Below are 27964 nucleotides of genomic sequence, written 5' to 3' on the forward strand. Positions count from 1 at the left end.
ACAAACTGGAAACAGGTAAGGCTCTTCAGTTTTAAAGCCCACCCCCAGTGACACACTTCCTTCAGCCAGGCCACACAGCCTAAACTTCCCCCTAACGGTGCCAACAGCGAGGGACCAACTGTTCAAATGCCTTAAACTATACTAAGAGGGACTTAAACAACTACAGTGGGATAGCATAGTGATAGAATGCTGCCCTAATATATGTAAGTCCTTGGGTTCAATTCCCAGATCTGAAAAAAAATTAAAAATTCAAAGGTTAATGGTATTTCTGTGCTAGGCAGGGCTCAGCAGCTCCAGTATCCTTCTGGGACTGGGCAGAACTTATTTTTCCACACTGCTGTTGTCTCTAAGCATAAAGGGCCTGGTTCAGGGGTGCTTGTCGATGGTGGTCTCTGAAAAGGAGGCCGTGTGCCTGGGAAGTGAGTTCCTGAGGCCCAGTGGAGGGCAATGAGTGTGGAAAGTCTGTTGACTTCTGCAGTAACCATCCCACGGAATGACTCATGCCCACTCTACTCATGGTCTGGGTCTACACATCTGCTTAGCTACATACTCCATTCTTCTATACCTGGGCCTCTCATCTGTGGACAGGGGACGAAGTTAGATCTTTTCCACTCTCTGAGTTCTTACTCTTATCTTTCATTATCCTATAAACCTATTTATTTATTTATTTATTTATTTATTTATTTATTTTGGAGATAGGGTCTTTTTTCCCCCCAAGACAGGGTTTCTCTGTGTAGCCTTGACTGTCCTGGAACTCACTCTGTAGACCAGACTCAGAAATTTTCCTGCCTCTGCCTCCCAAGTGCTGGGATTAAAGGAGTACGCCACCATGCCCGGCTTTTGTTTTGTTTTAATTTATTTATTTATTCACTTTACATCCTGATAGCAAACCTCCCCCCAGATAGGGTTTAATCTGTAGGCCATACAATCTGGGATTCATTTCACTATGTAGCACAGGCTAGCCTCAGACTCATAGGAAGCCTCTTGCCTGAGCCTCCTAAATCCTGGGATTTAGGCATGTGCCACCAAGCCTGGCTTCATTATGTCATAAAGTTTGAAGCTAACGTCCATAAGGCCTTCGATTTTACAGCTTTGAGACAGAACTATGTCTTCCTCTACATTATTTATTGCCGCAAATTCTAATCCTCTCACAGGCTACAGAAGAGTCAGACCATGAGAAATCTTGTCTGCATCACTGTAGCAGTATTGGAAAGATCATTTCTTCCTAGAAACACCATTTCTTCCTTTACAAAAACAGGGAGACAAAATTACCTAAGTCATTGGGTCCTGGGCTTTTAAGTGAGATAATGTATATAAATACTTAATAGAGAGTTAGACACAAGGGGAAAGGTCAGTCTGAAAACTTTAACCAGGCATGTGAAACCTAAGAGAGAAAAACCTGCTGTTTTCATGGAGTCTAATGACAAGTTTATTAAAAGATTCTAGCCAATCCTTTTCTCAAAGCTATAGTCCAAATCTTTAATTTGCTTTTAATTGCCATTAAATTCTTAACTCTACTTTGAAACATTCCCTTCCTCTCAGTGCTGTGCCGTGACCTCTGGTGTGAGGTCATGGCATGATGTCACAATCTACCCCCAGCTCCAACCTTGAGACTCTCTTGAGGTGATTCTTGAACCCCTTTGCTCTTTATATCTGAGAGATCTTGAGGTATTTGGTTTCATAGGAGGGTCTCTTTTCTCCCTTTGCATCTTTAAAGGGTAAGTATTTCATTTGGTATCTGTTCCAGGGTATCTCACTTGGCTAAGACCTGAAGATTCTTATATGCTTGGCCGAGAGTCCCAGATCTGCAGTCTACTTTTCTAGGGGTCGGGGATGAGGTCTGGGGGTGGGGGAGGGGAGGATACAGACTGAGAACGGGGGCTTATTAGAGCATTTGAAGCACACTAGCTTGATGGTTCCCAGAAGCAGAACATTTCTGTATTCTGTTTAAATGTCACATATTAACGCTATATAAGTCCCCTCTTGTGTAATCAAGATACAGTTCACCTGTACTAAAAAGTTAACTCTTTAAAAAATATACAGTCGGGGGTGTCTAGTACATCCGCCGAATTGTACGATGGTTACTGCTAATTCTACATTGTTCTATTCCTCAAAAATACTAATGGTTACATCCCATAACCTTCCTGATAGCCACTGACCTACTTGCTGCCACTTCGCTTACTACAGACATTTCATAGAAGTGGGAAAATATAAAATGTGGCCTTTTATATCTGACTTCTTTCACTTGGCATAATGTTTTCCAGGTTCATTCGTGTTGGAGCATGTGTTTGTATATTGTTTTTAATTGCTGAGTAATATTCTATTGTTGGATATACCACATTCTATTCATTCATTGATGGAGTTTTGGATTTCCATTTTTTTAGTTCTTGTACGCATTGCTGCTATGTACATTTATAATCAAATATTTATGCGAATATAGTTTTTCAGTTCTCCTGAGTATTATACCTAAGAGTAGAATTATTGCATATTATTTAACTTTTCTGAGAACCAGCCAAACTTTCTATAGTATGGGTTGTCTTTTTACTTCCTTAGTAGGGTCTATTAAAACACAAATATTTCTAATTTTCCCCCCACAGGCTCATGATAGTTTATTTAACTGTTGATCATGTTTTAACCTGTTAACAGGGAGGGTATTTTCAATTGAAACCATTCCTTGCTTAACTAAGAGTGGGTAAATACATGATGTCTTAGAAAAATTGTCGAAGCAGGCATTTTTCTTTCTATTTTAGTATGCAGCAGTCTTGTGTTTCTTCTCCCAGCCACATCTGTCCTAACAGCATTGCATTTTTTCTTTTATTGGATATTTTCTTTACTTGCATTTCAAATGTTATCCCCTTTCCAGGTCTCCCCTTTGGAAACCCCCTATCCTATCCCCCCTCTCAATATTTCTAATTTTATAAATCCAATCTATGTTTCTTAAAACTATGTCTTCTTTGAGTTCCTGAAGATCCTGCTCCCATAGTTACTTCCTAGGGTTGTATGGCTACGCCTCTCACATTTAAATATCCGGTCCGTTTTAGCTAATGTTTGTACTATGCTGTGAAGTAAGAGGAGATGCTAGTTAGTTAGTTAGTTTTTCGAGACAGAGTTTCTCTGTGTAGCCCTAGCTGTCCTGGAACTCACTCTGTAGACCAGGCCTCGAACTCAGAAATCCGCCTGGCTCGGCCTGCCAAGTTCTGGAATTAGAGGGAATTAGAGACATGTGCCACCAGTGCCTGGCGAGATGTAATTTTAAATCCGGCTAAATTATGTCAATAATCAAACTTCCTATGTAAAAGAGACTAGCAAACAGAACCCTAATAATAAGACTTTGGTAAAGAGCAGGAAAATATACATATAGCTCTAAGCACAGTGCTTGAAGTCTCAATAAATGCAGCAGTTAAAAAATGCAGTGAGTTAATGCGTTATTAAGGGAAACATGGAACGCTGGATGCAGCATTCACCTCAAGGTGTGAATCCCAGGTCTGGGATTGACTATGAAGGGGGTCTTTGCCCCTAGGTGGACCGTTACTTCAGGTTCACGTTTAGCGATTGGTTAAAAACTCTCGCTATTCAGAACCTGCGTTTGTACAAATTTGAGGGTTTGAAGCTTGCACATTCTGTAGGTGGAGGCTCCTGCAGCGAGGGGCCACGGCCTGTAGAGGGCGCGCAGGAGCCAGCCGCGCTGAGGGCGGCTGCGCAGAGCCCACCCTCCGCCGGCATCCGCCCCTCTCAGCTGACAGCTCTGGAGACGGAAGAGGCGGTGCTCAGGTGCTGCGGCTGGTCTGCAGGCCTGGCCGGCAAGCGTCTGCCGAGGCCCAGTCAAGGGCATCCTGCGGAACTTTAGGGCCCGGCTCGGCTGAGCGGCCGGAAGGTACGACGGGGAGGCGCTGTGAGCGCGCGAGGCAGAGTCGAGTGGCCGGGCTTGCCCTGTTGACACCGGGCTCTCCCGCCCGGGAAGGAGCGGGGCGGCCCGCTCCGTGGGCGCCGAGGGGACAGAGCGGGGTGGACGGGCCCTGCGCCTCTGGCACGCCCGGGGACCGTTCCTCTGCGCCGTTGCTAGCCCCGGGCCTGTAGCCCTGCCCGATCCTGTCCGCTGTTGCTGGGGCGGCGTACAAACACGTCTGCATGGCGATTGGCAGACGGCGGGGCGACACCCGGGCTGACCCCAGCGCCAGCGCCTGAGCCTGAAGGGAGTGGCTGGGAAGATGAATCGGATTTTCCCAAGCTAGGAAAACCGAGCGGAGGAGGGGCTTCACGTTCTGCTGGAGCAGCTTCCGGTTTGCAACAGTAGCATAATTAAATTTTGTCTGTTTGATGCTGCCAGGGTTTATTCTTGCTCCCGGCTTACAGATGAAGAAATTACGCATTTTATGTCCAGAAAAGAGCCCAGGCTGTCATCTGTCTATCTTTGATTAATGAAGTAGTAATAAGACTTGCTTCAGGTGGTTGTGGAGTCTGGCGTCAGTTAGTGCACCGAAAGGGCTTAGTCCAGTGCCTGACACCGCTAAGAACTTACCAATTGTTACTGTTCTTACCAGTGTTACTGTGACAACCGTCCCAACTTCCTTCTAGGAGTGGAATGTGACGAAGTGGTCACTGACTGCTGTGCCCCTGGTCCTTCATTCCTGCGCATTGCATTTTACTCCAGGTATTTTCTCAGTGTCCAGGGCATGGCTTGATGCTAATAGGAGGATGGAAGAGACTTGGGCTTGTTACATAAAGGACTAATGCAGGCTGGTAGGAAAGGTAGTGCAAGGTTCGTTTTTTAAAGAAGACGGTGTCTGTTGGGAAACTATTATGTGGAGGTGGGATTTTAGAAGTTGCCCCCAAAGGTTAAGTGGATGGATTCAGAGGAAGTGAAGGCTAGCAAACTGAATTAAGGGCCACCCGGACCCAGCCTTTTGGTTGAGCTGGGGCCAGGTAGGATGAGGGGACTGTCAAAAAGAGGTGTATTTTGGAGTAAGGATTATCGGTCTGGATCTGTACTTCTTGGAAATCTAGAAGTATGCTTTCTCTGGACGCACATATACGGAAATTGAAATGATACAGAGATTAGCAAGGCCTGGTGCCAGAATGACATGCAAACTTATGAAGTGTTCTGTATTTTGTGTGTGTGTATGGGAGAGTGATTGTGGGGATAGGTTATGCAATTAGAAGACTGAGAGGGGAAATAGAGATTTTCAGGAAGGGGGGGATAATAGAACACATGTGATGTGAATGCTGAAAGGGGAGGGGGTGCTAAAGTGGGATGGGTACAAAGCAGGATGGAGAGAAAGGGGGAGGCATTTTTTCTTTTTGAGTTTTTTGTTTGGTTTGGTTTGGTTTTGGTTTCGGTTTCAGGTTTTCAAGACAGGGTTTCTTTTTGTAGCCCTGGCTGTCCTAGAACTAGCTCTGTAGACCAGGCTGGAACTCACAGAGATCTGCCAACCTGTGCCGCCTGGGTACTGGGATTAAAGGTATATGCCACCACTGCCTGCCTAGGAATTCAAGGCTAAATGGGGAGGGATTTGAACAGAAGCAAATTACGTATGAAAATGATGCAGTGAAGCCTTCTTGTAGCTGATTTCTACAGACTGGGAAGCTGAACCCATGATTGCTTTAAGATGTTTTCCTGCCTTTAGAGTTATGTCACCTGCAAGGTTAATTTATGAGCAGATGAGAATAAAAGCCAAAGCCGGTGGGAAATAAAGGCCTGACTTAATTGATCTTTAATATGGCCTGGGTATTAGAGTTTTGTTATTGTTATTTGTTTGTTTTTTCAAGACAGGGTTTCTCTGTGTAGCCTTGGCTGTCCTGGAACTTGTTCTGTAGACCAGGCTGGCCTCAAACTCAGAAATCCGCCTGCCTCTGCCTCCCAAGTGCTGGGATTAAAGGCATGCGCCACCGCCCCACCTGGGTACTGGAATTTCAAAAAGCAGTTTCCTCAGGAGATTCTGATTTGCAGACAAGATGGAGAATGCTAACCTAAAACCATAAAGTCAATAAATACATCTCTCGTATCTGTTTACTATGAAACAAAAGGCTTAATCCTGGCCTCAACTTGTGCTACTTTCTGGTCAGATTGTTAAAGATTCAGTTAAGGTAATGTGATTGGACTTAGTACCATACACATTTGGTGTTTTATAAGATAATCTAATTATGGTATGACTTATTTGGGAATCATTTCTGAAAACATGATTTAAAAATTAAAGTTTTATGTAACATGTTTACACATAATTTCAAGATGTTTCTCACATCCCATAGCCCACCTGTGGACCACACTTCTCTAAAACTAAACTCCAATTTAGAGGTTATTCTCCCATGGAGCTAGAGCCTCAGTCATGGAGGCCTGGCTGTAAACACTGAGTAAATCTTCCATTCCACGTATGTATGCCCTGGTTCTGTTTTAAAATGTTATCCTACCTTGAGAGTTAACTATGTCACTTTCGAGGCTAATTTATTAGCAGGTGAGAATAAAAAGCCAGAGGGGATAGGGAACAAAGGAACAGAAGTAGAAGAAAGAGGGAGAAAGCAAAAAAAAAAAAAAACAAAAAACCAAATTTAAGATACTTGTTGGGCATGGTGTCACCTCTTATAACCACCTCAGTTACAGGCTGAGGGCGGCTGATAAGGTGTTATTACTGGGGAACGTGCGGTTGCCCTGTAACCATGTGACTCAGTCTGTTCTGGGAGATTAATACTACCTGTGGATCAGGGTTGGTGTAGTAGGTGGGGAGTTGGCTGAAGTCATGCTAGTGCAGGTAGGATCTGAAGAGAATCCTCACACATCTTCCCTGTTTCTGTCTTGCAGATGGCAGACTTTCTGTAGTATATTGGACGCAAATCTCACATCTTGGTTTCTTATCCAACTTCAGTCTAACTTCACTGGCTAGAAAATAAATGGGATTTGCACAAATTCCAAGCCAAAGTGAAATACAGATTGCAGCAGCATTAATATCCTTTTCTTCTGGTTGTTACTAACAGGTACTACGTGACCTCAAATGGAACATGTCTGTGCTTTAGACAGGGCTAAGCTTAAGCGGAACTTAACAACTGCTGAGGAAAAGCAGTATTTTTTTTTTTTTTTTTTGAAAACAGAATTGTTTCAGATATGGGGGGTTTAGAAAAAAAAAATGAGAAGAAAGAAAATGGAGTCCTTTAAATGCTTTTCATATTTTGTAGCAGCGTCTTTTAGGATGCAAACTGTGCTCCTCTCACTTTTGTTTCAGACCCCATTTCAGTTTCAGAAAGTAGTTGTAGGAAGCAAGGCAAAGTTGTCTTCCTGGATTAGTCATTAAGCACACAGCGACCAGCTAGCTGTTAGCTCTGGGGTGCCTGGGGAGTCAGCAGAAAAGAGGATGGTGAAGTCCTTTGCAGTTATCTGTGAGGAAGTTTTATATACCATGAAACCTCTCCCATTGTGTGCATTCTTTTGTTAACTGCTTTGAATGATTGTCTTCGAGCCAGCAAGTTCAATGTCGGCAGAAGACCTGGAAGCCCAGGAGGATGAACTACTGGCCCTGGCGAGTATTTATGATGCGGATGAATTTAGAAAAGCTGAGTCTGTCCAAGGAGGAGAAACCAGGATCTATTTGGATCTGCCACAGAATTTCAAAATATTCGTGAGCGGTTAGTTAATAATACCTTTTTTTTTAATTAGATATTTTATTTATTTAGTTAATATCTTAACATAGCTTTTTCTAAATAGAAAGTATTCTCAATTTCTTATACTTTACTTGTCGTTTGTGTCTATAGTCCTAAAGGATTATTGATAAGTATTAGTGACAGATTTATTGTATTTTCTGTTTTAAAATTAAACTGGGGGAGGGGTGAAAAAGTTTTCCATTTGATCCTGCTTTTTTGGCCATTGAATTGAGATATCCTGCATATTTTATGCAGCTAGTCTTCTAATTAGTAGTTGATCGGTACAACTGTTGATTATCGGAGGTAATAAAAGAAAGCAGACAGTAATGTGTCACTGCGAAGGGTTCTTGGCGCTCCCTGGAGGGCCACATGGTTGATTTCTGCTTGATTTCTAGAATCGAGGCTACAGGAATGGGGCAGGTGTGGGGCATGCTCTTACTCGGCCACCTTTTATTGGAGAAAATCAAAACTGAGGTTCCTTTGCAGAGATCTTGATGCACATTTTCTCACAATGTTTCTCTAGAAGCTGAGATCACTTAGATGAGCCTGTGGCTGTGTTGTGTGCCGTGTTATGTCCTCAAGCCTGATAATATTTTGTTGGCACAAACTTCCCCAACCGATTCATGACTAGTTGGCATGTGCTGGTCTTAGTAAGTCGTAGTTGTCTCATAGAAATAAATGTCTTTTTCTCTAGATTGTGTCTTTGTCTACTATAAATCAACAGTTAAACATTGTTCACGACTTGGTCCTTAGTGTTAGGAATTGTACCAGGAAGTGTTTACAAGAATGAGTTGTGTGGCTTTATACATTACACAGCACCTAAGTAGATTTTTCAAGGGCTTAAAAGGTATTGCTTTGTTTTGTTTTTGAAGGCAGAGACTAGAAACTTAATATTAAGGGATGGACGGTGCTTCGGGAGGGTTTTGTCCCCTTGACTACAGCATCAGGGCTGAGCACTGCTTGATAGTATGGGACACTCCAGTGCTGATCAACTGATCCTTTCTGATTTTTGTTTTTGGTTCAGGCAATTCAAATGAGTCTCTCCAGAATAGTGGCTTTGAATACACCATTTGCTTTCTGCCACCACTTGTGCTGAACTTTGAACTGCCACCAGATTATCCATCCTCCTCCCCACCTTCATTCACACTTAGTGGCAAATGGCTGTCACCAACTCAGGTAGACCCAAAACTTAATTTTTCCTATCCATTTTTAGAAACTTTTAACATCGTCTTTAATTGAAGACTACCTTGGTGATCTTTAATTCAGTGCATAAAGAACAAATGGATTTGATTTTGTAAATTTCCCCCTAGTGTTCATGAATCCTAATGCTAATGAATTGAAAATGCTTGATGATTTTAGAAGAATGGCAGGGCTGGGGATGTGCCTCAGAGGTAGAAAGAATTCTTACCTCACATGTGCAAGGTCCTGGGTTTTAGCCTCAGTACTGGAGAAAGAAAGAATGGCAGTAAACAAAACTTAATTAATCCTTATGCATTGCAACAGCAATGGTTTTTAATCAAGTGTATTGTTTCTTTTCCTTCAGACAAAGTCCTCCTTATTTTCCTTAGATAATGATATTATTTTTCTTAGTTTCTTATTCATTCCTTAAATCAAAGATTTAATTGTAATTACAACAGAAAATTGAGCTAAATTTCTATAATAAGCAAATTCCTGCATAAATGTAATAGATGCTTCTCCATAAAATCTGTATATTAGTAATGGATAATTGTCACTTAGTTGTAAGTGCACACTAATGGAAATGTGTGCAGTTCTTGTGGATACTTTCTGAGACTTGATACCTTATATTGAAAGCCTTCTTTCTCTCTGTGCTGTTTATCCTTTCCTAATAATATCAACTTGTCTATTAGTAGTTAATAATTGTACATATTTATGGGGCTAAGTGTGATATTTCAGTTGTGTAGAGCATGTATTGATCAAACTAGGGTAATTAGCATTTCTGACTCTGTCCTTTATGTCTGGAGCCTTCACGTGCCTCTCTTCAACCTCAGGGTTTGATTAAGACGTAAATATGACTTGAAGCTAGTACAGTGTTCTGAGATGCGATAGATCAATAGCTACTTTTCTTGAAGTTATGAAGATCGATAAGCTGATATTAAGACAAAAGCTGTCTATTGTTGACCTCAAGGAGATAGCTCATTAGTTTTTCCCTCTAGTCATACAGTTTTGATATGTTTGTTTATTTCTGAAGATAGAGTTTTGCTGCAAAGCCCAGGCTGGGCTAAATCTCATGAGTCCTCCCTCCCTCCCTCCGCTCTCTGAGAGCTGGGTTATATGTGTACAACAACCCACTTGATTTTATATTATAGTTTTTGTTCTCCCACCTAAGCTTTTCTAAAAAGGTACCTTTGCAAGAATTAAGATTATAGTAATTTTAAAAGGAAGTTAAACTTTAAAGGGGATAATGCCTGCAGACTAGAAAAAGATACTGTAATAACTAGCCAGAAGCAGTAGGTAGAAGGTAGCTCATTATCTGTTGAGGCTACCATTTGTGACCACTGACATTAAGCAAGTTCTTTAGATGTTTAGAGATCCATAGAGTTACTGATACTCTGCATACTGTCATGTGCTTTAAGCACATGCACATAAAAAGGATCGGTTAATTGGATATATGACTTTCAGATCTTAGTATCTACTTACTGCTAGCTTTGGGGTGTACTAGGGCATAGGGAAGGGTTCATTACTTTCCATGTTTTAATTGGTTGTGTTTCTTTTTTCTTTTTTCTTTTTCTTTTTGATTTTGATTTTGATATTCAAGACTGACAAGGTTTCTCTGTGTAACAGTCCTGACTGTCCTGAAATTCACTTTGTAAACCAGGCTGGCTTCAGACTCACAGATATCTGCCTGCCTCTGCCTTTCGAGTGCTATGATTAAAGGCTTGTGCCTTTACAGTTGTGTTTCTTAGTTCAGTCTTTGTTGCTGTACCTTGACTCCATAGCATTGTGGATTTTACCTGTAAAATGGACACATGGACCTGTCATTCTCTGTTGGATGGATAGATAGAATCAGGAGTGCGGGAGTTATCTAGTTGTTTTCCCTACTCCACCGTATACACCTCTCTCTCCTCTCTATTCCCTACTTCACATTTATATGCATGTCTCTTCTGAAGTGGAACTGGAGAAGAAAGGAGGGAAAAGAATGGTCTCTTTATCAAACTTCACTTACATGGCATGCAGCGCTTCCTCATTAAATAGTCATTACACCTGCTAAAGAGATGACTCAGCGTTAAGAGTGCTGACTGCTCTTCCAGAGGTCCTGAGTTCAATTCCCAGCAACCACATGGTGGCTCACAGCTATCTGTAATGGAGTCTGATGCCCTCTTCTGGTGTGTCTGAAGACAGCTACAGTATACTCATATACATAAATGAATAAATCTTAAAAATAGTTATTACACTTTGGGGCTAGAGAGGTGATGGCTCAGTGGTCAAGAACATTTGTTGTTCTTGCAGGGGACCCTGGTTTAATTCCCAGCACCACATTGCCAGTTCACAACCATCTATAACTCCAGCTTCAGGGACTCCAGTGCTCTCTTCTGTATATGTGCAGGCAAAGCACTCATACATGTAAAACAAATCAAATAAAACTCCTAAAAGAAATGTGTCTTACGTTTTATGTATTTTAGCAGGTTTCTCAAAAAGCATGGTTCATATTAAAAGCTTGAAGCAAATACGAAAAAGCTTTAGATGTCAGTAAATATTAAGTAAGTGAAAGCTTTGGATGTCAGTAAATATTAAGTAAGTGCGGATGCAGAATTATCAGAAGCACCATACAGAGCAAGGAACAGAAAATGGTATTTTTTCATTGGGATTTAATTTACAAAATTTGCTTGCCATCTGGAAGGGCTTGTTTTTAGGTGTTTACCTGAAAAAAAAGAAAAGCTGCTTATAATTTCTGAGCTCCAGCTACAAATATTTTGCATTTCTATTGGGAAATCCTCTTATGCCTGACTTCCTAATGAGAAGGACCAGTTTTAGATGGAAAAGTTAAAACAGTTTAACTTTGATGGAAGTGAGCGCTTGTTTTTTGGCAGCAGAACACGTGGAGGGCCTGGGATTACTGCTCAGGGCCTGTGGCACTCTGCTTCCCTCTGCTCCAGACCACTGCTGTGTAAGAAGAGGATTGTCAAGCTGTCTGCTGGGGGTCTTGCTGAGTGCTAGACTGCTTCTTGCCAAGCAGGGTCCCTGAATCCAGTTCCCTGACTGAAAGGAGAAACGTTTATTATAAATGAAGAAAAAAAGTTATTCCTGCTGACTTGGCTAAAATCAGTTTTGAAACTTTGAACAGTATTTTCAATTTCACAATTTTAAAAGAAATTTTGAGAGGAAGTCGGGTGGTTCTGGCTGGTCTTCAGCCCACTGTATACTCTCGGATGCCCTTGAACTCCTGATCCTCCTCACTTTGCTTCCCAAGTGCTGGGCCTGGAGGTGTGCACTGGGATATTAGTTTACTTAAATTTATTTCAACTTAATAGATAATATAAGTTGTGTATCCTTATGGGGTTAAGTATTTTGGCATATAGGAATATGTGATATTTGCTTTATAGTGAAAACACTCAAAACCCTTTCTTCAGGTTTTCCCCTCCTAGTTTTTTTTTAAATATATAGTGACTTTTGTTGTTTTCAGTCAGGGGTTCTTGTGGTCCAGATTCTCTCTCTGTAGCTGAGACCGGCCTTAAACTCACAATTACTTTGCTTCCATCTCTCAAGTGTTAGGATGTCAGGCCTGTGCTATTACATTATTATCAACATCTCCTTACTGTGTGCACATGGGACCTCATGTTCTTGTACCTTGACATAGTGAGCACTAGGCAGCTTTCCTCCATCCCTCACTTCCCTGTCCTTGCCTGCATGTATGTCTGTGCACCACATGAATGCAGTGCCCACAGAGGCTAGAAAAGGGTATGAGGTCTCTTGGGACTGGAGTTACAGATGGTTGTGAGCCACTCTATGGGTTCTGGGAACTGAACTTGGGTCTTTTGGAAGAGTAGCCAATGCTCTTAACTGCTGAGCCATCCCTCCAGCCCCCTCCCCTTAAAAAAAAAGCCAGGTAGTGGTAGTACATGTCTTTAATCCCAGCATTCAGGAGGTAGAGTCAGGCAGATCTCTGAGTTTGAGGCCAGCCTAGTCTACAGAGCGAGTTCCAGGTCAGCTAAAGATACACAGAGAAACCTTGTCTCAAAAACAAAGCAAAATATAAAAAAAGGAAGATGACCTCAGACTCCTGATTCTTCTGCCTCGCTTAAACAGGCATACTTAAAGGTATTATACCTTGCCGTGCCTATATGAGGTTAACTCTTATATTTGACATATGAACAAAACCACTCAGTACTTGTGTTTCTGAGCCTGGTGATTCCCAGTTTCATCCATGTTGCAAATACGAGGCTTTCTTTTCTGTAGATGGGCAGTATTCCATCGTTACATATCCAGCTAGTGATGGACGTTTAGGTTATTTCCTTCCTTAGCAATAACGAACAGCTCTGCTACATAGGAGTGTATACGATCCACACAGTCTCATTTCCTGACACTTCATACCTGGTAGTAGGATTGCTGGATTATATTGTAGTTCTGGTTTTGAGTCTTTGAGAAACCTTTACACTGTTTCTCACAGAGCTACACTAATCCACGTTCTTACTGAGAGGATGCCCAATGTCCCCTTTTCGACATCCTTGCCAGCACTCAGTTTTTGATGCTAGCTATTTGTGCCACTGCCTCACTGTGTCTGGGTTTTACATCACTGAAGTTAGTGTAACTGAGCTTTGCCTGGCAAGTTCATGTCTTCATTTAAGAATTGTCAGGGGCTGGTGAGATGGCTCAGTGGGTAAGAGCATCCGATTGCTCTTCCGAAGGTCCGGAGTTCAAATCCCAGCAACCACATGGTGGCTCACAACCATCCGTAATGAGATCTGACTCCCTCTTCTGGTGTGTCTGAAGACAGCTACAGTGTACTTATATATAAATAAATAAATCTTAAAAAAAAAAAAAAAAGAATTGTCAGGTATTGCCCTGTGTGTATTAAAAGCGGCTGGGAATTAAACTTAGGGCCTGTGCATGCTATGTATGCTTTCTGTCATTGAGTAATACCCCAGATATTACTTAATATTGCTTAATGCTTACTTAAATATCATTGCTTAAACCAGGTCTGGTAGCAGTAGCCTTTGATCTTCAGGAGGCTGAGTGAGGCAGGAACATCAAAAGTTGAAGGGCTGGCCCTATAAAATGGCTCTGCAGGCAGGGCCACTCAAGCCTGATGAACTGAGTTTGATTCCTAAAACCCATGCAATTGAAGGAGAGAACTTACTCCTGCCAGCCGTCCTCTGACCCTCACATACAGGCCATGCACGTGCATGTTTGTACCCACACAGAACTACATACAAACAAGGATGTTTTAAAAGGCAAACCTGGGCAGGCTTAGCAAGGGCGTACCAAGGTAGGAGAAGACTCAGAGCTCTGGCTCATGGCAGTGCATCTGCCCGGGGTTCCATTCCCACTGTTACCAGAAAGGAAAAAAGCAGGGTATTTTGGAGACTTTTGCTTTTGAAATTTGTCGTCTATGCTGGGTGTTACCTTGTCGGGTGTTGTACGCAACATGACTGTTTGCTCCCACCTGGTAGGTCACCCCTGCGCTCCATTGTTCCCTGTGCTCCGCAGAAGCTGTGACGTTTGACAAAAGCTTTCCTCCATGTTGAGTTGATTTTTGTAACTGGTGTATGTGTTGGGGGTATGCTTTTAGTTTGGCTGTTTTGAGTGTGAATATCCAGTTTTTCCAGCGCCGTGTGTTGAAGACACTATCCTTTCTTGGATGTTTTTGCTTTGTTGTTTCTTGTGGACTAGATAAACAAGCACTCTACGGTTGAGCTGTGTTCCTGGTTTTGAATGATTCTTTTGTTGTTGTTTATTTATTTACTTTTTTTTGTTTCAGCCCATTTACTGTTCATATGTGACTCACACATTTCTGTTAGATAGATTTGTTATAGGAAGTACAGTTAATCCAAAAGAGGAACAGGAGGGTGTGGGGGAAGAGAACACAGGTGACTGCCACATGTTCCTACCCAGATACAAGTGCAGTGAGAGCTTGCAGGCTAGGATGCTTCTGTGCCGTGTTCCCTTTCTAATCACACTCCAGACCACCGATGAGGAAGGGTAGGCTCCGTAAGAGAAGCAGTCCCCTTAGAACCAGATTCCTTCTGACACATGAGCTACAGACTGACTCTAAAAGCTTAAACAGCAACCTGGTTCTGTGTCCGTGGCAGCCTCTTGTCTTCATGCTACTTCTAGATTCTGATTTTGATTTACTCTGGCTCCTGTTCCTGGATCGTTGAACAATTTGGTGAGAATGTTGGTACTGTTTTGTAAGTAAGAAAGAAATGTCAGGAAGCCATGCTAAAATAAGCTTCAGCAGGTCAGGAGCTGGTCTGTCATCATCTTTTCAAATTCAGCATCCTCATGTGCTCTCTCCCAGCTCTCTGCTCTCTGCAAGCACCTAGACAACCTGTGGGAAGAACACCGAGGCAGCGTGGTGCTGTTTGCCTGGATGCAGTTTCTTAAGGAGGAGACCCTCACCTACCTGAATATTGTCTCTCCTTTTGAGCTCAAGATGGGGTCTCAGAAAAAAGTTCAGAGAAGGGCAACAGCCCAGGCCTCTTCCAGCACAGAGCTTGGTGTGGGAGGAGCTGCTGCGGCGGATGTAGACCAAGAAGAAACTGTGGATGAGAGAGCTGTACAGGATGTAGAATCATTGCCAAGTCTGATCCAGGAGATCCTGGACTTCAATCAAGCTCGGCAGACGAAGTGCTTCAACAGTAAACTGTTCCTGTGCAGCATCTGTTTCTGTGAGAAGCTGGGTAGTGACTGTATGCACTTCTTGGAGTGCAAGCATGTGTACTGCAAAGCCTGTCTGAAGGATTACTTTGAAATCCAGATCAAAGATGGTCAAGTTAAATGCCTCAACTGTCCAGAACCGCAGTGCTCTTCAGTGGCTACTCCTGGTCAGGTACTGTCCTCTTGTCCATGTCATGTGCCCTCCGGGTTCTTTTTCACAAAGGGAATCATCTCAGAAATTTTTCTTTTGTTTCCTTTTGAAATAGGTTCTCTCTGTATATCCCAGACTGGACTAAACTCATTATCCTCCTGCCTCCACTTCTCAAATACTGACATTAAAGGTGGTTGCCACCACACTTACCACAGGCATTTTACTTAATGTATTATTTAGCAGTATTGAGGATCAACCCTAGGCCTCATATATGCTAGACAAGCCCTTTTCCACTAAGTCACACCCCAACTGTCACAAACTTTCATGATAGTACTCATGGGATAGACCAAGTCCTTAGATGCAATCCACAGGTGTTTCATTGTGTCTATTAAGAATACTATGCCGGTGGGGGACTTTTGGGATAGCATTGGAAATGTAAACTGGGAAAATACCTAATAAAAAAAATATGAATTAAAAAAAAAAAAAAAAGAATGCTATAAGACGGGTGTGGACATACCCAACCACCTCTAATCCCAATACTCCAGAGGTAGAGGCCAGAGTCAACATCATCCTTGACTGCTTAGTAAGTTCAAGGCTAATTTGGGCTTCATGAGATTCATCTCAAAAAATTAAGATGGCTCAGCAGGTAAAGGCACTTGCCACCAAGCCTGATGACCTGAGTTCAACCTAGGAGAGAACCAACTCTCTCAGGTCATCTTTTAACCACCCCCCCCACACACATACACACAAATAAATAAATAAGCAGATTTCTGTTTTCTCTCTCCTCTCTCGACAGGGTTTCTCTGTGTAGTCCTCCCTGCCTGTCCTAGAACTAGCTCTGTGGATCAGGCTGGCTTTGAACTCAGATCCACCTACTGAGTGCTGGAACTAAAAGTGTGTGCTACGCCCGGCCTTAGTTTTAACCAATATGTGGATCCATATAACCACAACGTCAGTCAGAGAAAGGCATAGGAGGCTGAGTCAGGTGGACTTCAGAAAATTCAAAGCTGGTCTGACTGACTACATAGGAAAATTCATCTCAACCATGCTTCCCCCTGTACCCCCAAAAGGGTATAAACTATTGCAAAACCTGCTTCGCTTCTGAAATGAGAATAGGGTGTGACTTTTGTACCTATCTATTTTATATCAGCAGCCTCTGAGTCTTCATAGAACCAGAGCTAGTTGGGAAATGTTCAGATCTGTGGTGCTTTATATTCCCTCTCAGGTCAAAGAGCTGGTAGAAGCAGACTTGTTTGCTCGCTATGACCGTCTCCTCCTGCAGTCTACCTTGGATCTAATGGCAGATGTGGTGTATTGTCCCCGTCCATGCTGCCAGCTCCCTGTGATGCAAGAGCCTGGTGGTACCATGGCTATCTGCTCCAGCTGCAATTTTGCCTTCTGTACCTTATGCAGACTGACCTATCACGGGCTTTCTCCATGTAAGGTAACTGCAGGTATGTTGTAACTGAACCCAACCCTCATCCAGTAGCCTTTGTTTTCCCTTGTGAAGGCCCGTAACTTCCATCCGTACATTAGAGCTCTCACACCTGTAGAGTTTGCATTCCTCTCGAAGGCAGAGAGCTACTAGAAGCAGAGGTGCATGCCACTTATGACCAACGTTTGCTCCAGTGTACCCTGGGTCTGATGGCTGATGTGGTGGATTGACACATCCTGCTGAGTGCTGGTTGACATTCTCATTCAGAGGTTACTTTGTCAGTTACTATCTTGGCTCTAGGGGAAAGGGATGAACAGAAGAGACAAAATCCTTTCGTGGAACTTCCAGTCTAGTGGGGCTGACAGACAACACAGTAAGTAGTGGTAAGTGCTGAGGAGGAGAAAGAACACTAGAGCTGGTTAGGAATGGCTCTGAGGGGAGGGGGCTTAATTAGCTGGAAGCAGGCTAGAGGGGAATGCTTTCTAGGAGAAAGACTAGCATGTGGACTCTGCCGGTGACCAGAGTAGGTGGGTCCTGATAGCAGCTGCAGGCATCCACACTCCCACTCTTGCTTCTACGGCACGTGTTTCTGTCTCATTAGCCCCCAGATGCCTTCTCCCTGAGCCCCTAGTTTGGAGTGGACACAGGAGTGGCAGACACATGCCTGCCAGTTTGGGTGCAGGTGCTCTAGGGAATCGGGGCCTTTCTGTCAGTGTGACTGGTCCTTGGTGCCCTACCTTTTCTCAGTTAGTGAAGAGGACAGTGGTCAAATGGAAAAGAACTAGTGAAAGTGTCTGTGACAGGTAGGGAGAGAAATTGAAAGTCAGGGTTAAAGAGAGCAGTTTCAGAATAACTCAAATCTAATACAAATTTGTAGTTGTTATTAATCTTTCTAGTAATTCCTTCTATTGAATTTATAAAAGTATTGATTCCTGACAGGAGGACTGACCTTTCATCCTTGGTCGAGTAAGAAACAGTGAACTAATTGTTTGAGAGGAGCAGAGCTCGAATGAGGAAAGTAAACTAATAAGCTATCAAGAGCAGGGCCAGGGAGATGGTCAGTGGGGAAGAGACACGAAGTCCTGAATCTGAATCCTAACATTCATGTAAAACTCTGGGTATGACCACATAGACCTGAAACCCCAGTTTTGTATGACAAGGACTGGTGGATCCTGGGAGCTCACTCACCAGCCAGCATACCCTAGAGGGCAAGCTTCTGGTTTAGTGTCTTAGAACAAGGCAGAGAATGATAGAGGAAGATAGCACATGTCCTCCTTTGGCCTCCACATTTGTGTGCACAGGTACACATGTCTGTACTCTTACATACATACACTACACACATCCCCCAAATAAGAATTAAGTAACTGGGACTTTAATGAGAGGTCTTTAGTTGTATTGAGAAACTGATGGAATGCAATTGTGAAAAAAAAAAGCTTTATCTACAGCGGGAACTTTTGCAAATGGTTGCCTAGTCCATTTAAGTAGTAGAGAAGCAGTATAAGCCAGTTGAGGAGTATTGGGGGGAAAGTGAAAAGAACTTTTTAAAAATATGGGTGTATACATGTGAGAGCAGTGCCTGTAGAGGCCAGAAGAGGGCACTACATTCCCCTGGAGCTGGAGTTACAGGCTGTTGTGAGCCTCATAATGACATTTGTACTGGAAACCCAGGTCCTCTGGAGGGGCAGCAAGTATTCTTAACAGCTGAGCCTTCTCTCCAACCTCAAGGAAGAACTGCTTTAAAATTTGCATTTGTCTGTTCATCAGTCTGCCTTTCTGTCTGTCTGTCTGTCTATTCTCATGGTGGGAAGCACACTCATATCTTGGTGAGAATGTGGAGGTCTGAAGACTCCTTGAGGGAGTTGATCTTCCACCGTGTGGACCTGAATATTGAAGTCAGGTCATCAGACATGGCAGCCAATTCTTCATCCACTGAGCCATCTTACCTGCCCTAGGAAGAGCACCTTCGGCAAAGCAAAATTTAATCTCTATTTTAGTATGTCAGAATTTGGAGTTTTATGCTGGGCAGTGGTGGCACACACCTTTAATCTCAGCACTTGGGAGGCAGAGGCAGGCAAATTTCTGAGTTCAAGGCCAGCCTGGTCTACAGAGTGAGTTCCAGGACAGCCAGGGCTACACAGAGAAACCCTGTCTTGAAAAACAAAAACAAAAAAATTTTTAAATTGGAGTTTTATGATAACAGATGTTTATATATTATAGAATCTGTGTCTACAACCTAGAGATTTTGGTGTGGCATTGGGGATTGAAGTTAAGGTCTTGGCAACCACTCTGCCACTTGGCTCCATGGGGGTTTTTTGTGTTTTGTTTTGATAAACACATATTGTTAGTTTTATATAAACATAGTGACATTGAGAAATCAAAGGCAGAGGAAAACTTGCCACTTGAGCAAGTACGACTCTTGTAGTGGGTGGCTTCCCTCCCTCCTCTGTCGGGCTGCATAAGGGACTTTTACCTGGTCTAAGTATTTTTTTTTGGATCTTATGATTTGGATTGGATGGTAGCTACTCCAATCATAAGTCTTTTTATGTGTGTCTTGATTTTTTTTTTTTCAGCATGTTGAAAACTTTATGTAATAGACAGATTTAAACTACAGAAGGTTGTTCACATTTTCACATACGATATATTTATGGTTCTTACTGGCATATTAATTATGTACAATAATGGGTTTTATTATGGATTTTTGTTGTTTTTCGTTTTTGTTTTCCAAGACAGAGTTTCTCTGTGTAGCTCTGGCAGTTGTGAAATTCCCTCTGTAGACCAGGCTGGCTTCACAAGAGATCCACTTGCCTCTGCCTCCTGGAGACTAGGATTAAAAATATTCACCACCACTCCCTGACTTCATTATGAAGTTTTTACACATGTATTTATTTTTATCATAATCATTCCATTGCCCCTTTTTGTCTCCCCTCTCCTCCACTGATCTAAAATTTTTATATGTAAATATTATGGGTATTTTGGGGTTTTATTGTGGAATTTTTGTTTTGTTTTCAAGACAGGATATTACCACATAGTTCTGTCTGACCTGGAACTCTATGCAGACCAGGTTAGCCTTTAATGTTTGCTCAATGAGATCTGCCTGCCTCTGCTTCCTAAGTGCTGGGGCTAAAGCTATACACCATCATGCCCATTATGGCTATTTTTAATGTTTTTCTAGAGAAATTAATAGACTTACGAAATGAATACCTACAAGCAGACGAAGCTACTAAGAGGTTCTTGGAACAGAGGTATGGCAAGAGGGTGATTCAGAAGGCCCTGGAGGAGATGGAAAGTAAAGACTGGCTAGAGAAGAACTCCAAGAGCTGCCCCTGCTGCGGCACACCCATACAGGTAACCTCTGCGGCACACCCATACAGGTAACCTCTAGAGCAGACTCAAGGGCACAGGTGCCCTCAGAAGCCCACTGGTCAGTTGTAATAGTTAGGTTTTGAAAAAGCATTTGGGTACCTACTCAACCTTCTGACTGAAAATGGAATTTCAGTAGTAAATACTGTAACTGACCTTAAGTGTCTATAGGCTTCTCTTTTCAAACTGCTTTTATACAATTTATTGTACATTGTGCCCACTTCAGAATTGAATAGATGATGCTTCATGTTGCTCTCTTTTGTTAATAATAAGGCCACAGGCTAGGTTAGTTACAAAGTTTATTTTGGATCGATCTGGTTCTGTCCTGAGACGTGCAGAGCATTGAGTGGTGGGAAGTGTAGTTCTCTCTCCACTGGTAGTTCTCTCTTGTGTAAAGTCACCAGCCTCCAATGATGGCCTTATCTCACCCTCATCTTCTCCAAGGGCCTTGCTTCTAGATGCAACTTTCGGGTCAAGTTCCATGTTTGTTTGTTTTTTTGGCTTTTTTTTTTTTTTTTTTTTGGTTTTTCAAGACAGGGTTTCTCTGTATAGCCCTGGCTGTCCTGGAACTCACTTTGTAGACCAGGCTGGCCTCAAACTCAGAAATCTGCCTGCCTCTGCCTCCCGAGTGCTGGAATTAAAGGCGTGCACCACCACACCCGGCTAAGTTCCATGTTTTTTTTTTTTTTTTTTAGATTTATTTATTGATTATATGTAAGTACACTGTAGCTGTCTTCAGACACTCCAGAAGAGGGAGTCAGATCTCGTAACGGATGGTTGTGAGCCACCATGTGGTTGCTGGGATTTGAACTCCGGACGTTCGGAAGAGCAGTCGGGTGCTCTTACCCACTGAGCCATCTCACCAGCCCCCGTTCCATGTTTTAATATCTCACAATGGGGAGTAAACTCCCCACATGAGGTTTGAAAGGGACAAACTCGTAAGGAAGAGCATACAGAGCTGCAGTCAACTCTTAATCTTTGTGGTTTTAAAGATTGCCTATTTTTATTTTGTGTGCATGGCTGTTTGCCCACATGTTTGTTTGAGTACCATGTGCATGCTTGGTGCCTACAGAGACCAGAAGGTCGCTTTGGATTGTTCTGGAACTGGAGTTACAGGTGGTTGTGAGCCCCCATGTGGATGGTGAGAATTGAACCTGGGTCCTCTGGAACAGCAGCTAGTGCTCTTATCCAAGGAGCCATCTCTCCAGCCCTAATCTGTGTTTCTAAAACAGTCTTATCTGGGTCTGGGGATATGCCTCAGTTGGTAGGGTGCTGGCCTAGAATTTAGGAATTTGGTCCCCAGTACAACAAACTAGACGTATATGACAAAAGCCAAATGTGTCCACTTCACTCTTTGTGGAATGGACAGCAGGAGTCCTTGCATTGGGAGGTGAAGGCAGGAAAACCAGAAGTTCAAAGTCACCCGTAGCTGTGTAGCAAGTTCAAGGCCAACATAGACTCATGAATCTCAGTCTCAAAAAAATAGTTCTGACTTTTCAAAATTATTTATCCTTCAGAATACCAAATGCATTTAACAAATATGTAGTCAGGAAGTAGAAGCATTTTCCGTATTACTCTGAGCCAAATAGACATTTTTTTCTTCTTACCAAAAGTTTAACAGATTTTAAAATCAAAGCATGGCCTTCCATTTGATTTCATTTTTCTAATCTTGTACATTATAACTGAAACTGATGGTAATTCCCTAGTTGCATCATTAAGGAAGGCGGTATCCTATTTGACCACTTCTGACATGCTTGAGCCCTGTGACTCCACTTAGTAGTTTTGATTGGTATAGAAATTTAAAACTCAGTCCTAGCCTGGTTGGCATATTCTGTAGTCCCAGCCATTTGGGAAGCTGAAGCAAGAGGAGTGCCAGTGAACAACTTAAACCCTGTCTTAAAAATAAAAAGTAGGGGGCTGGTGAGATGGCTCAGTGGGTAAGAGCACCCGACTGCTCTTCCGAAGGTCCAGAGTTCAAATCCCAGCAACCACATGGTGGCTCACAACCATCCGCAACGAGATCTGGCGCCCTCTTCTGGAATGTCTGAAGACAGCTACAGTGTACTTACATATAATAAATAAATAAATCTTTAAAAAAAAAAAATAAAAAAAAAAAATAAAAAGTAGCCGGGCGGTGGTGGACAAAAGACTGGACTGCTTTTACCACCATGATGTTCTTGTCTCTCCTTCCTACTAGAAATTAGACGGCTGCAACAAGATGACCTGCACTGGCTGTATGCAGTATTTCTGCTGGATTTGCATGGGTTCTCTCTCTCGAGCAAATCCTTACAGACATTTCACTGATTCTGAGTCTCCATGCTTTAACAGGTTTGTACACACAGGGTTCCTTCGAGTTAGCAGGTAAAAAACTCGAGTGTGCCTGCATGAGGTTGTGTGTGTGCACAGGTGTGCCCTGGATGGGCAGAGACTCAAGAGGGCGTGGTCTTTCAGAGCTGGAGCTGGAAGAACAGATTGTTTGCAGGATGCCTGGTTTGTTACATGAGTACTGGGATCCAAACTCCTGTCCTCGTGATGGTACAGCACTCCTCACCACTGAACCATCTTCCGAGCATATGGAATGTTTGGATACCAGTGTGCAGGCTAGTTTATCTCCTGAATACCAGTTTTTTCCTAAAGTAGCTAGACTTGGAGAACTCTTTTCCTACATGTGATTTTTAAGTCGTCTTGAAAATGGGTTTAAGCCGGGCGTGGTGGCGCACGCCTTTAATCCCAGCACTGGGGAGGCAGAGGCAGGCGGATTTCTGAGTTCGAGGCCAGCCTGGTCTACAAAGTGAGTGCCAGGACAGCCAGGGCTACACAGAGAAACCCTGTCTTGAAAAACCAAAAAAAAAAAAAAAAAAGAAAATGGGTTTATAATCAGAGTATACACCTCTTGAAAACAATTTTTTTTTATTCTCACCTTAAAAAAATGTATGCTTAGCCAGGAAGTAGTGGCATACTCCTTTAATCCCAGCACTTAGAAAGGCCGAGGCAGGCGGATTTCTGAGTTCAAGGCTAACCTGGTTTATAGAGTGAGTTCCAGGACAGCCAGGCTCCACAGAGGAGCCATGTCTTGGGGAAAAAATACATTTATGGGTGTTGAGCTTGCATGTTCTTCTGTACACTACATGTATGCCTGGTGCTTGCAGAGTCTGGAAACGCATGTTGTATCCCTTGGGACTGAAGTTATAGATAGTTGTGAAGCCACTATGTGGGTGCTAGGAATTGAACCTAGGACCTCTGGAAGAGCAGCTATGCTCTTAACAGCTGCACCATTTCTTCACCCGTACCCCCACCCCACATTTTAAAACACAGAGCATATGTGATATAGGCTGGTCTTGGATTTTAAAAATGTTTTAAATTATTTGTGTGTGAGAGGGTGTTGTTGGTGTGTTTGTGTCATGGTGCACATGTGAAGTCAGGTTTCTCTGTGTGGTGTTGGCTGTCCTGGAACTCCCTCTGTAGACCAGGCTGGACTTGGGATCTGCATGCCTGTGGCTCCCAAGTTCTGGGATTAAAGGCTGTCACCACCAGCTTTGTTTCTGATTTTTTGAGAAGGGCCTTGCCTTTCTCCCCATTCCCCCAGCCTTGATTAAAAAACCATTAGATGACATTCCTAAAGCTGGCCACCAAGGTCTGTTCCCTTATCTGACTGCTTCCTCCTCCGGAGGCTGACCACCAAGGTCCAGCTATCAAAGTATTGAAGTTCTATATTTTATTTCTATAAAAGCCCCCTTTGTCTCATCTAGTTAACATTTCCAATTAAAATTAAATACATCATCCTAACTCAGGGCAGGGTGGGGTGGGGGGTGTTCCCCTTTACCTCTATAAACTCCCATTTGCCTGTGGGCCACGTCTGTCTCCTCTGACTAGAGGCAGGCCTTTGTCCCTCTGAGACAGATATCCCTTTGCTCTTTCCTTCATTCCTTTCCCCTTCTCCCTCATCCTCTAGCTCCCGTCCTTGCCTCTTATTTCTTGCCCTTTGTCTCTCTGGGCAGGTAATTTGGTTGAGAACTTGGTTTGGGGGTCCTGAGCTGATACCGTCTATCTCCTTACACAAGCAGCCCTCAGCATCTTAGAAGGACCTAGATTTTAGCCCTCCTTAATGAAATGGTTAAAGAAGAAAATTTATGGAGAGATGTTACCAGAAGAATAGATTGCTTTTGAGAGAAGGAAAGACAGATTCTGCTGTTTTGTTCAACTGCCTAAGTGTATGTATGCCTTATTTTTTGCCTAAGTGTATGTATGCCTTATTTTATGTTTTCAGGTTGTTCCACGCCGTGGATATTAATGGTGATATGTGGGAAGATGAAATTGAGGAGGACGACGATGATGAAGATGATGACGACGACTAGTTCATTCCTTCTGCTCACAATATAGAAGTGGGATGGTTTGCCCTGATCTTCTGTCAAGTACACAGAGAGATCTTGCAGGATCTTTAGGGGCCATCTATTCACTCTTCCAGTGTAGAGGAAGAACAGGGTTTATATTTTCCTTTGGTTCTACTGATTAAGGCACATACATTTTCCATGTAACATAATCTGATAAAATTATATGCCAAAGGATCAGAAATGAAAACTATAGGAGATTAAATATTATAATATGCCCAAAATGTGAATAGTTAAAAAGTAAATATTATTTTCTCCCCCAAGCTTTAGGTTAGGGAGAGGGTCAAGAGTTTAGCTTTTAGACCATGTCCAAGCAGCCTCACGTTGTTGGAGCACTCTCAGTTCCATCCCTCAGCTGGGGACAGTCACAGCCCCAGCCACACTGTCCTGGGAGCCTGATCCATTCTCTGTACACTGCTCACTCCCATCCGTGCTGTGGAGGAGCCTCTGCTCTGTAACTGACCAGTTGTCCCAGTGTCGTTCTGTTCTACTGCTTGCCAGAATAGAAGTCTATAGTACATTAAAAGTATTTTTAGTGCCACAGTCCCTGTGGGTCACTTGATATTTATGAATAGTGTATTGAGCCCACTGTTTTAGAGCCAAATGTAGAATTTAGGACTCTGGCTCAGAATTCCTCCAGATTTCGAGTCAGAGCTGTCTGCCCCATTGTGTTCTCAACTTTCTCCCGTTGCCTCCCACCTCTTGTGGGCAAGGACAGTTTTAATGTTGATCCCAGCGGTGTGAGTCTTTATTTCCTCAGTAGAATAGAAAAGAGCCCAGTGTGTTCCTCATGAATGTTCTCTAAACCTGTGAAGAGCATCATGGTTCTACCCCGACCTTCCGAACCCTCGGGTCCTCTCTATCACCTACAGCAACTGGGCTTCCTCCCCTCCCCTCTTAAACAGCAGTGTTTCCAGTGATAATAGTAGCTTGATAGCTGGATTCCTAATTCTGAGTTTTATTGGCTTTCTGAAAAACTGTCGTCTTCATGATTCGGTAAGTGGCTCGGTCGTTACTTGGTGGATGTTTTGAAGGGACAGGAATTCACCTGTAGCTTGTGAACATGTGTTTTCTACTTTGACACTGAAAATTAAGGAATTGCTTAACTGTCAGCTCAGACTGCTTCTGGATTGTCAATGAGGATGCTTAATCTTAACAATAAAGTAATTTAAAGTCATCCTGTAATTGAAGTAGACATGGTGTCCTGTTGATCCTGTCACCAGAACACTGGCTGAAATTAGAACTGACTTGTGTTTCTGTCTGTTCTGCTGGTTGGGCTGTTTTGTTGTTGGGTTTCCTTCTAGAGATCGACCCAAGACCTCAAGTGTGCTGAGTCTGAGTCTGCCACTAAGTGACACACACGGAGACATTTTTAAAGAGAAAAGAGAGGGTCCCAGAACAGCACCTCCTTTCTTACTCAGGGCATATATTTTGAACATGCTCATTTCACGGGCTTCCATCCACACATTTTATATTATCACTGGAGTTAAAAAAAAGATAAGTGGGCCAGGCGGTGGTGGCGCACCCCTTAAATCCCAGCACTCGGGAGGCAGAGGCAGGTGGATTTCTGAGTTTGAGGCCAGCCTGGTCTACAAAGTGAGTTCCAGGACAGCCAGGGCTACACAGAGAAACCCTGTCTCGAAAAAACAAAACAAACAAACACAAACAGTGGAAGGTAAGGAAAGGAAATCAAGTAACTATTGAGTGTCCTCGAGAGGTCTAACAGGAAGTCAGTTTGGCGCTCATCGGCACCACTGACACACTTTTTGATAAACGATAGCGATCATTTTAGCTATTGTGCAGTTTGTTGGTGAAATCTTAAAAGTGAAAACAAAGCCTTTACAGTACTGTCATGAAGGAAACAGCTTGGTCGTGCGTGGCTGTTAGCGAGCCCACAGTGGTGAGCCTGAGGCTTGCTTATTCACCTGATGATCTTTGTTTCCTCTTTAGGTACAAAATCCTCACCCTCAATTTTAACATAGACCATTGGGTTTTTTAGATTATTATTTTTGAGGCAGCTAATTTTGAGATGGTATGTTTAGTAGAATTGGAGGGGGGTTGTTTTATATTTCTGTGTGTGTATGACTGTTTTGCCTGTCTGTGTGCCTGATACCCATGGAGGACAGAAGATGCTTGCAGACGCCCTAGAAGTGTAGTTACAGATTATTGTGAGCCCCCATGTTGGTGCTAGGGATTGAACCCAGGTCCTCTGGAAGAGCAACAAGTGTTCTTTTTTTTTTTTTTTTTTTTAAAGATTTATTTATTTATTATATGTAAGTACACTGTAGCTGTCTTCAGACACTCCAGAAGAGGGCGCCAGATCTCGTTACGGATGGTTGTGAGCCACCATGTGGTTGCTGGGATTTGAACTCTGGACCTTCGGAAGAGCAGTCAGGTGCTCTTACCCACTGAGCCATCTCACCAGCCCGCAACAAGTGTTCTTATCTGCAGAGCCATCTCTCCAGCCTCAGTAAATTTCTTTGCCCTGTGAAATAAATGAGTTTCTGGAAGACTGCTGTGTCCTGGAAACGCCTGATGGAATGAAGAGGTTTATTCCAGGCTGCAGAGGTGGCTCAGCGGGTAAGAGGCTGCTCTTCCACAGGTCCTGAGTTCAATTCCCAGCAACCACATGGTGGCTCACAACCATCTGTAATGGGGATTTGATGCCCTCTTCTGGTGTGTCTGAAGACAGTGACAGTGTACTCACTCATTTATGAAATAAATTTAAAAAGAAAAAGAAAAAAAGGGGTTTATCCCTACCTCAGGATCAAGGCCGTTTGACATAAGGTCTGAAACTTGCCATATATTGACATGAGCTTTGGGAGACCTTTGGTTGTGAGTTTGAAGAGGCTCTGACTCCTGATTTTTTTTTTTTTTTAAACTGTATAATGCTTGTGGGTCTAGGGCTGATAAAAGAAGATAACTTTCCAAATAACTCTTTTCTTGAAATGTGGGCCATCACTTTTTGTGACTTTGGCCTGCCTCTGTCAACTGAGATGCATGTTGTTTAATCTATTTATAAAGTGCGACTCAAGTCTTTTTATATCTCATGTGTCCCCATTGTTGATACCGTGTGTTAGTAATGTGGCGCCATCAATGGCAGACGCAATTGTAGGCCACATCTTGCACCATTTTCTTAGTTCTTTCCTTGTTTATGTTCTCTGTTCC

The 27964-nt window shown here is 42.9% G+C and overlaps 1 protein-coding gene and 1 non-coding gene across 7 annotated transcripts; both read left to right on the forward strand.

The window, feature by feature from the left end:
- Positions 1-3728: 3728 nt before the first annotated feature.
- Rnf14 (ring finger protein 14) lies at positions 3729-25973 on the forward strand. 6 transcript variants are annotated; one of them, XM_085833564.1, is made up of 10 exons: positions 3732-3874; positions 4576-4651; positions 6794-6966; positions 7446-7611; positions 8651-8802; positions 15104-15634; positions 16839-17067; positions 20221-20393; positions 22606-22736; positions 24676-25973. In XM_085833564.1, exons 4-10 carry the CDS (start codon positions 7458-7460, stop codon positions 24761-24763), a joined length of 1458 nt encoding a protein of 485 aa, XP_085689690.1. In that variant the 5' UTR covers positions 3732-3874; positions 4576-4651; positions 6794-6966; positions 7446-7457; the 3' UTR covers positions 24764-25973. The 6 variants fall into 6 exon arrangements, with proteins under 6 accessions (XP_085689689.1, XP_085689686.1, XP_085689690.1 ...); XM_085833562.1 differs by having other exon boundaries at positions 3733-3874; positions 4542-4651; positions 7450-7611; XM_085833561.1 differs by having other exon boundaries at positions 3733-3874; positions 7450-7611.
- Positions 5007-5111, forward strand: LOC115029949 (U6 spliceosomal RNA). Its single transcript, XR_003835504.1, has one exon. It is a non-coding gene; the product is annotated as a U6 spliceosomal RNA (small nuclear RNA).
- Positions 25974-27964: the final 1991 nt, after the last annotated feature.

The sequence above is a fragment of the Mus caroli genome, unplaced genomic scaffold (genome assembly GCF_978045245.1).
Source record: "Mus caroli unplaced genomic scaffold, Mus_caroli_1 scaffold_19, whole genome shotgun sequence".
Lineage (NCBI taxonomy): Eukaryota > Metazoa > Chordata > Mammalia > Rodentia > Muridae > Mus > Mus caroli.